This window comes from Rattus rattus, chromosome 2 (genome assembly GCF_011064425.1).
Source record: "Rattus rattus isolate New Zealand chromosome 2, Rrattus_CSIRO_v1, whole genome shotgun sequence".
Lineage (NCBI taxonomy): Eukaryota > Metazoa > Chordata > Mammalia > Rodentia > Muridae > Rattus > Rattus rattus.
Genome location: NC_046155.1, coordinates 38,035,141 through 38,045,679, shown reverse-complemented (window position 1 = coordinate 38,045,679; position 10,539 = coordinate 38,035,141). Strand labels below are relative to the sequence as shown.

The following is a 10,539-nucleotide window of genomic DNA, read 5'->3' as shown; positions in this document are numbered from 1 at the left end:
CTATGCAGAGTTCACCCTGAGCCAATGACACTACCTTAACTATGACAAGTGACTGCAGTTTGGGAAAGACAGTGCAACTGGAAAATGGCATGAGTAGAAAGTCAGCAGAGAAACAAGTTCACTGGATGGGTGGTGTTTGTAGCCCACGTGTAAGAGTGGTGATGTATGCAAGAGAAATGAATGCTCTTGGCAAATTGGTTGCGTCACTTCCGATCGGTGATACCTTCTGATGGCAGCCATTTTAAGCCATGGAAAGAGGCAAGGATATGAGAAAAGTCAAGGTTATATATCGAAATGGTAACAGCAGAGAGGCCAAGAAGTCCAAGGTGCCAACAGTAAGTGACAGCCCTCTAAGTAGGGAGACTCTGTCGTGTACCAATAGCATAGGACAGTACATGGGTAGATAGAGGATGCTACCCAATGAGAGCACATGTTTTTAACAAAGCCTTTCCCCAGTAACTGATTAATCCACTAACCCAGGCGCCTCTCAAAGGTCCCACCTGTTGCTGCTTCTTGAGCTTGCGCAACAAGGATTCAATTTTATTTGAGTTTTCATGAAGGCATTTAAGCTATAGCAAGAGGGACAGCCTTAATAGCGTATAGAAAGACTTTTATGAAACAAGGCTTGTTGTGATTGCCACAACACATAGGGAATCTTTCTATAGACTTTTCACACGCAGGTGGAACAACTTTGTTATTGTCCCAACACCCATGGGTTTTAAACAACCATAGTAAGCTTTTCATAGCTCAGCAGAATTATGACTTCTAATTAGGATTTAATTAGAACTAGAAAACAGCTTGGTTAAAGTGTAGCTTCCTACAGCTACACACAAAGCCTCATTTGCATGTTTGTTAAAGGCTTTTGAAACCCCCTATGTACTGTTAAGGAGAATAGTGGTTTCAAATATATTCAGTGAAGCCTATGAGTTTTGTAAATTTCCATTATGAACTACTGTAGAGAAATACCATGAAGCAATCCTTTACTCTGTGTTCATGCATCCTGACTGGACCTGTTTAACAAAAAGCTCAAGGTGGTAGGGAATAGGTGTAATCCATCATATCAACAATGAACAAAATTAGGAACCACAATGAAATTTTTGAGGTGTGTCTGGGTGTAACAGGAAAATAACTGAGGTCATGGCTTTGACAATTTACAGAGTGATATCCACATTCCAGGAGTGACTGCATGATTTTAAGCAGCTTCTGATGATGAGAAAAAAAAAAAAAAAGTAAAAGGCTGGAGAGATGGGTCAGCGGTTAAGAGCACATGGTGTGCACTCACTGATAAGTGGATAGTAGCCCCAAAGCTCAGATTACCCAAGATACAATCCACAGACCACATGAAGCTCAAGAAGAAGGACAACCAAAGTGCAGATGCTTCAGTCCTTCTTAGACTGGGGAACAAAAACATTCATAGGAGGAAATAAGGAGACAAAGTTTGGAGCAGAGACTGAAGGAAAGGCCATCCAGAGACTGCCACACCTGGGGATCCAGCCCATATACACAAAGCCGCCAAACCCAAGCAATATTGATGAAACCAAGAAGTGCATGGTGACAAGAGCCTGATATAGCTGTCTTCTGAGAGGCTCCGCCAGAGCATGACAAATACAGAGGCAGACAGATACAGAGGCGGATGCTCGCAGTCAAGCATTGAACTGAGAATGGGGTCCCCAGTGGAGGAGTTAAAGGATTGAAGGAGCTGAAGGTGTTTGAAAACCCATAAGAACAACAATATCAACCAACCAGAGCTCCCAAGGACTAAACAACCATCCAAAGAATACACATGGACAGACCCATGGCTCCAGCTCTATATGTAGCGGAGGATGGCCTTGTTGGGCATTAATGGGAGGAGAAGCCCTTGGTCCTGCCAAGGATCAATGCCCCAGTGTAGGGGAAAGTCAGAGCGAGGAGGTGGGAGGAGTGAGTAATTGGGTGGGGGAATAACCCTATAGAAGTGGGGGAGGGAGGATGGGATGTGGGTTTATGGACAGGACACTGGGAAAGGCGTTAACGTTTGAAATGTAAATAAAAATATCCAATAAAAAAGTTATCCATTCTTCCTTTGTGTTGTTGTGTATGCTCAGAAACCTGCTGCGTGCTTTGTTAAACTACAATATACACTATGCTTTAGGAAAGGGTGCAGAGTTGCCATGATGTATAACAACCCAGAAAACATAAAGCTAAAGGCTATGCTCATGTGCAGCCAAAAGGGAACCCACCTGAACAAACAACTTGCTTGGAATTTGGCCATGTGAAACAGAGACCCATGGCACTCCCCTAGTGGGTGCCCCCCAGCACAGGGTACCACTGTGTCCTCTAGATGATAACCTAATGGCTTTTAGAGAAAGAGCATCTAAGTTAAGGAAGGAGAATGAAATCGTAGAAGAATATACTAGCTAATCACTTAAGGGAAAGCCTCGTGGCACATTATTAAGAGAATTCAGAACTTAAAGTTGCCTGTCATTACTTCCTGTGGTTCAGCGGCCACCGAGACACATGGGTATGTAATTGTGAATTCATGCTAAGTCCTTATCTGTGGTTGGCTTGGGAAGAAATCCAGAGCAGAGGTCATAAATTATAATTCCTATCTACCATCAGCACTAACTTTTTTTAAGCTGGCACTTGAAATGCACCAAATAGAAGAAATCAATGACAATCCTTAAATCAAATAAAGAGTAGCTTCACACACACAGACACACACACACACACACACACACACATACACACACACACACAATTTACCTAGCATGTGTCCTGTCCTTCTGGCTGTCTTTATGAAGGTCATCCTATATTTTATGCAGAAGAAATATGAGGACTGAATCCAAGAGCTTTGCCTGGGATAAACTGATGATGAGAACCGTGGGCGAAAGGTGAAGCTGCCCTTCCATCTTTCACTGACTGAAACTCACTCAGATTTCCAGAAACCTCCATACCTGTAGTGACTCCAAACTGCCCAAAATCAGGCATGACATAGGGCTTTTGTGTCCTGCTTCAATCAATAATGATGACACTCCATCTCCGGGAACTACTACAACATCAAAGGGAGATAGTTAAGAGCATTTCGGTGAAGGACAGTTGCAAACAACTGGATACCAGTGTTTTCATTATTGGAACGTAGAAGACAAGCATATCCACCCTTTTGAGATGAACCAGTAAAACCTTAACATTACCACAAGCAATGAATGGTATGTCTATATAAAAGTATTAACATTAGAAACCACCACCAACTCATGAGCACGGGCAATCTTTCCATTGTCTCCTATTTTCCTGAATGTATTTCTTCGGTGACTTGAAGTTTTTGTCATAGAGGTCTTTCCCTTGCTTGGTTAGAGTTACACCAAAGAATTTTATATTACTTGTGGATATCATAAAGGGTGTTGTTTCCCTAAATTAATTTTCATCCTGTTCATCATTTACATAAAGAAGTACTAGTGATTGTCTTTTAGTTAATTTTGTATCCAGCCACTTCGATGAATGTATTTATCAGTTGTAGGAATTCTCTGGTAGAATGTCTGAGGTCACTAGTGTATATGATCATATTATTTGCAAATAGTGATTCGTTTACTTCTTCCTTTCCAATTTGCATCCCTTTGATCTCTGTAGAACTTCAGGTACTATGTTGAATAGATATGGAGAGAATGGGCAGCCTTGTCTTGTTCCTGATTTTAGTAGAATTGCGTTAAGTTTCTCTCCACTTAATTTGATGTTTGTTATTGACTTGCTGTATATTACCTTTATTATGTTTAGGTGTGCTTGTATCTGATCTCTCCAAGACTTTTAAGATGAAGGGGTGTTGAATTTTGTCAAAGACCTTTTCAGTATCTAATGAAATGATCATGCGGGTTTTTGTTTCTTATATGGTGGATTACATTGCATCAATGTTCATGAGAGAAGTTGTTTTGAAAATTTCTTTGTTGAGTCTTTATGTGGTTTAGGTATCACAGTGCTGTGACCTCATAGAATGAGTTTGGCAATGTTTCTTCTGTTTCTACTTCATGGAATAGTTGGACAGTAAGAGCCTAGAATAATTGTCTCCTGAGAGGTTTCATTCAGCGGCTGATGGAAACAGATGCAGAGACTTACAACCATGCCTTGGGCAGAGCATGAGGAGTCCTGAGGAAGAGAGGGGATAGGATTGAAGGAGTCAGAGAAGTCAAGGACAGCACAAGAAGACCTACAAAGTCGACTCACCTGGGCCCATGGCAACTCACAGAGATTGAACCACCAACCAAACGTCATGCAGAGGCTGAACGTAGACCCCCTACACATTCCTTTGTAGCAGATGTGCAGCTTGGTCTTCATGTGGGTCCCCTAACAATTAGAGCAGGGGCTGTTTCTGACTCTGTTGCCTACCTTAGGATCCCTTTCCCCTAGCTGGGCTGCCTTGGTGGAACTGAGTGAGAGAGGATTCACTTAGTCCTGCTGCAACTTGATATGTCAAGGCAGATTGGTTCTGATGGGGGACTTCCTCTTCTCCTCAGGGAAGAGGAGTGGGTAATGGGAAAGATGTTTGTGAAGGTGGGACTGGGAGAAGAGGGGAAAAGGGATGTAAAGTGAATAAATAAATTAATAAAGAAAAAACTAGCAGACAGTTCTTCAGTTCTCTCACATGGAAACCATCAATTAATGTAGGCTAGTAGTATTTCTCTAGCAACCTACCTGCTGTCAGATTTTAGACCTGGGCATAAATTACTTGAGAATCCATATCTATCTAGAATGTGACAGAACTATGCTGGGAGATACCAGCACTTATCTAGATTGCTCGCAAATCTTGAGGGACTGAAATAGAATAAGGGCTGAGGGTAGGTTTCTTTGTTTCTTATTGTTTAGGGTTCTTGTTTTGTCTGTTGTTTTGCTTTGGAAAATTAGTGTAAGCCATCTCTGACATTCTAAGGTCAGTCTTGATAATTGTCACACATGATCTGGAACCAATGAGTTGCTAACTGATGACCCTTGTAAATTACAGGAACAGAAGGATTAGAATCCAGAACTGATGATGCGTGCTGATGAACATGTCTCTCAGCCACAGCAGTTTTATTTTATTCTAAACATCAATCAATATGTCAATCCCTATGGCTAATGCTACATCAGTTTTCTTCAATTCAACTCAGAACTCTCAGAGAAGACGATGAGTTTTTAAGCAAAAATTAAATATTAAAATATGCATGGGGGTTGAGGATTTATCTCAGTGGTAGAGCGCTTGCCTAGCAAGCACAAGGCCCTGGGTTCGGTCCTCAGCTCCAGAAGAAAAACAAAACAAAACAAAACAAAAAATATGCATGGATTTAACCTTTTAAGTTTTGCCTTAACTTTTTTGTTCTTAACTTTTAAGGACCTGTGGAATGTTTTGCTGATGCAAATATTAATTTGAACCTGAAAGTTATAATTGTTTCATTTTTTTCCTTTGGTTTAAAGAAAAACACGATACTGCAAAAACTACTGAATATGGACGAATGTGGTGCCTCTTATACCGTCTGCTTTTGTTCTTCCCACTTTGTCTTTATACGAATCCGCAGAGTGATGCTCTCCAGTTGTTAACAATGGATATACTCCTGTTTTATAATTTAATATAATTTTCACTTCCCTCATTTTTCTCTATTTTTGCAGCTTTTAAAATAATAAGCATACATCACTTTTAAGAAAACAGTAAGATAAATAGGCAGCATTAAAACTTCAGAACAATGCGGTGGATGAAAAATGTGGAGTTCATTTCAAACCTTATTCTCTTGCAAACAGTCCGTGGCTTTTGTTCATTTAATCACTTCAACATCAAGGTGTGGAAGTGGAAACCATGACAAGGCGCATAACCTCTGCTGTGGAAGACGGTCTGAAGCCAGGAAAGGTTGGGAGCATTATACTGTGAGACAGGCCTGTTTTAAACTCTACTTCTTAGGTTTTGGTCTTAATTTACGTATTTTTCTCCAAGGATAGAAAGCATGGACAGGAAAATGACGCAACCTCATTGAAGCGCCGACGAGGGTCACTCACAAAGCTGCTGACTAATGAACTAGCAAGAGGGACAGCAAATCTAACTCGGTTCATAAGACAAACGTTTCTTTGTTTTCTTCCTCTAATTTTGACCCTCTATGTTTGCTTGTTTGTTTAATACAAAAGAAAATAATTGTTTCAAAAATTATAAAAATTACGGAAAAACACATACAAGGAAGAATAAAGACAATCTAATTGTCTCTCAAATACAGCTGCCATTGCATTGTGGTTGGAAGTCAGGAGTTTGTCCTAAGCATTTTGATTGGCACTTGAGATCAAAGAGAATGAGGAATGTTTGTGGGACTCTCTCTGCATGATGTATTTATGCCCCATATGAGCATAACTCACGGTCCATAAAGCACATGATCACAGAAGAGATTAGAAAACATCAAATTGGAAAACTAATGAAATCTTGCCACCTAGATACAAAACCCAGTCTTTTACAGGGGTAATAGACTCAGCCCTCCACATGGTTTTCTTATTTTTATGAGAAATCGTAAATATCTTAGGTACTCTTCCTTTTTGCAATTAAATGACCAAAATAAAAGTTTTAAGTTATGTCCTTGCTGAACATTTATTAGCCAATAATTTCCTCGGAAAATATCCCCCAGAGAAGGATTGCTAAGTCACCCTGTAACTATAGCTTAAAGGCAGTTTATCTAGTTCCAAAATTTCTGGAAGTCTCAGCACATAAGTAATTTTACTGATAATAAAGAATGACCACCTCACAAAGTTTTACTAGTTCTGAATAGCACTACTAGTGTTAGCGTTTTACTGCATTTGAAGACAAACCATGCCTATTGCCTACATTTTTATACCTTTGATTATTTTCAAGGTTAAAGAACTTTCCACAGATTTACTATTGCTTCTCTTCCATTTCTCACTTTTAGTTGTCTTTCAGATGACAGAATTGTCCCCTCGTTATTAATCTGTATTATTTTAAAACAGCTCATCACATGTCCACGTAAAAAGCTGCATCTATGATAATCAAATGGGGATGAGAAGATTAGATTTTAAAATAGGCTCTGTTAAGAGAAGGTGTTAAAGAAAACAGAAATAAGCCTGGGTGGAGTTTTTTTCCATAAAGAAGCCAAAATGGCTTCCACAACCACTCGGGACAGACTAGACTCTACCGTAGCTCTTTACGGGTGCTAGGTAACTCAGAAGCCATAGAGAAATGGTCTAGGCTGCAACAAAAAAACCAAGTGTGTGTGAAGATATAATAGGGGCAGAGCAGGTTTAAAGCAGAATTATGGCCTCAGCCTCAACCTGAGGTATTTGTAATGACTCTTACACACACACACACGCACGCACGCACGCAGGCACGCACGCACACAAACGCCATTGTCTGGACTAGCTACATGGATGGCAGAGGGATGTGAAGTGACATTGTCCAGTGGCCATACAGGCGTGAGGAAGCCTGAAAGCGGCAAGCCGTAGATGCAGCAGCGAACGTACAGTATGAGAGTTTGGAAGGTGACCCTAAAGCTTCGGAGTAGCCGGCCCTCCACTGCCTGGATGAGCTACACGGGATTGCGGAAAGCCAGTGGAGGAACCTACAACAGCATTCTGACAGGCATGAAAAGAGAACAACGCACATACCAACAGGCCTTCCATGTCTGCTCCCCTCAGAGCCTCAATCGTCAAAGGTCCCGAAAAGGAGAGAGTAATCCACAGAACACCAGGGACGAAACTGCAATGTTTTTGTAAGCGATAATAACTCAGCCTGGGAATTCTGGCAGAGAATAAGCCTCCACAGAAATCCTCTCCCCCGGAGGACACGCAGATTTAATTTGTTTGAATTACAGATCTCACCACCACCTGAGAAGACTCAGACACTTAAAGGAGCAAGAGAAGCCACATCATACCAAGCGGGAAGCAATATAAGTCACAATATCTTGGGCTTCCGTTTATTGCTTATTTCTCTTTTATTATTTATACTTTACTTACACTTTTTTTTTGGTATTTATACTTTTGTTCTTTACTTAAAGGCTGCGTTTTAGCTTGACTCTCTCTGAATAAAGGTTATGAGAGACCGTGGGGGTTCATTTTCTGATACTAAGAAAGGAAGAAGGTCATGGGAGAATGGGAGATTGAAAAGAATGGGGGAGCCATAGATACCCAGATAAGACATGGCGTTTTTATTCTACGTGAGGACCACTAAACAAACAGTCATTAGCACATCTGCCAGCAGGCATCGGGCACACACCAGCACACGTGGGCCATTTGGAAGCAAGCACAGGAAACTATAGGAAGACACACATTAGCAAGCTGACAACTGAACAAAGGCCTTTAACCTCTAGGCCTTATTTATACAGATTCACACACAAGTGACACTCTTCCCAGAATAATTATTTAATAAATTCCATCACTACTTGGTTTGGGATTCCCAGGAGATCCCAAGGCACCCATTCTGTGCTGACTCATGACCTACTGGAATGTCCAGCCTCAGCCTACTCTTAGCCGACTCGTCCAGGCTGTCCATATCTGTGCCAGGTTATGCTAGCATGAGCTGTGCTGTGTCTCCTCTCCTGTCTGTGCATTACCAGGCAGTATTTTCCTACCACGTTTCAAATCTCTAACTTGTATGTTTCCTTTCTCATTCTCTCTTCATTTCTGCATTACTGAAATGGTGTCTTCTCTCTTCATTACTTAAATATTGGAACACTCAGCTCTAAACAAAAAGAGAGAGGAGAAAGAAAGAAAGAGGAGAGGGAGAGAGAGAGAGAGAGAGAGAGAGAGAGAGAGAGAGAGAGAGAGAGAGAACCTAAAAAGTACATTTCCCCCAGACAGGATCCTAGTGCCATTGTCCCTGAACTGGATTAGAACTATAATGAACTGTACAGTGTCCCCGGCTGCATGTCAACCATGCAGGTAACCAGGACTGCTATCAAGTCACTGTATCTCTTACAACCATCGTCTTCCGTCACTGAGAGCCACCTGGAGACATAAATACTAGTAAAATGACCTCACCAGGAGGCCTCGCATAAAATAAGATAAACAAAAAGAATGGGGACAGAGGGGAATGAAGATTTGAAGATACCTTCATCCCAAGAGAGCAACAAACTTGAACAAAGAAACAGAAGAAATATGAAACAGCATTCATTATATCATCTCCACAAACACACAACTATGCGCTTAAGACCTTAGATGCATATCTCAGCATAAACAAAAATGAATTCAAACTAAAAAAATAAAGATGTTAAAATGTAAAAAGAAAGGAAAGGAGTTGGAAGTCTGGATCAGTGATGAAGAGCACTGGCTGCTCTTCCAGAGGAAGAGCATCCTACCATCTTACCATTCTACTGTCCTACTGTCCTACTGTCCTACCGTCCTACCGTCCTACCGTCCTACTGTCCTACCATCTTACCATTCTACTGTCCTACTGTCCACTGTCCCACCATCCCACCATCCCACCGTCCCACCGTCCTACCATCCACCGTCCCCACCGTCCCCACCGTCCCACCATCCCACCGTCCCTACTGTCCCACTGTCCCACTGTCCCACTGTCCTACCATCCCACCGTCTTACTGTCCCACTGTCCCACCATCCCTACCATCCCACTGTCCCACCAGGTCCCCACCGGGTCCCACTGTCCCACCGTCCCACCGTCCTGCTGTCCCACTGTCCCACCATCCCACTGTCCCACCATCCCACCATCCCACCGTCCCACTGTCCCTGCACCGTCCCACTGTCTTGCACCGTCTTACCGTCCCCACCATCCCACTGTTCCACCATCCCACTGTCCACCGTCCCACTGTCCCACCATCCCACCATCCCACCGCCCCCTGTCCCACTGTCCAGTGTCCCACCATCCCACCATCCCACTGTCCCACTGTCCCACCGTCCACTGTCTTGCCGCTCTTCACCGTCCTACTATCCCACTGTTCTACCATCCCACTGTCCCACTGTCCCAGTGTCCCACCATCCCACCATCCCACCGTCCCACTGTCCTACTGTCCCAGTGTCCCACCATCCCCACCATCCCACTGTTCACTGTCCCACCGGGTCCCCACTGTCTTACCATCCCATCTTACTACTCCTACTGTTCTTCACCGGCCCCACCGTCCACTATCCTACTGTTCTACCGTCCCACCGTCCCTACTATCCTACTGTCCTACCATCCTACCATCCTACCGTCCTACTGTCCTACTGTCCTAGTGTCCTACCGTCCTACCATCCTACCATCCTACTGTCCTACCATCCTACCATCCACATGGTGCAATGTTAGATGGGAAATAGACAGCTTCTATTAATAACTGAAAAAATAGATTTCAAACCAAACTCAACAAAATTGATAAGGAGGGACTCATACTTATTAAAGTAATATATATATATATATATATCTCATTTTAAAAATCAACTAGACCTCTCTTACCTTTCACACATTCATTACTTTTAGTTTGATGATTTTAACAGACTTTTTCCAAGACATCTGCTCTCTCTCCCAGCATCTTACAGATTTTTCTACTTATTTTTAATTTTCCCTTTCATCCTGTACCTCTTTGTTTGACTTCTCTTCCTGTTCCCAGTTTTTCCAATTGACTTTGT

General features: G+C 42.3%; 1 protein-coding gene across 1 annotated transcript; it reads left to right on the top strand.

The window, feature by feature from the left end:
* Window positions 1-9,236: 9,236 nt before the first annotated feature.
* Window positions 9,237-10,244, top strand: LOC116893065 (extensin-like). The gene has a single exon (XM_032895024.1). It carries the CDS (start codon window positions 9,237-9,239, stop codon window positions 10,242-10,244), a length of 1,008 nt encoding a protein of 335 aa, XP_032750915.1.
* Window positions 10,245-10,539: the final 295 nt, after the last annotated feature.

Coding starts and splice junctions, on each gene's coding strand:
- LOC116893065 (XM_032895024.1), top strand. CDS start 9,237: ATGAAGAGCACTGGCTGCTCTTCCAGAGGAAGAGCATCCTACCATCTT.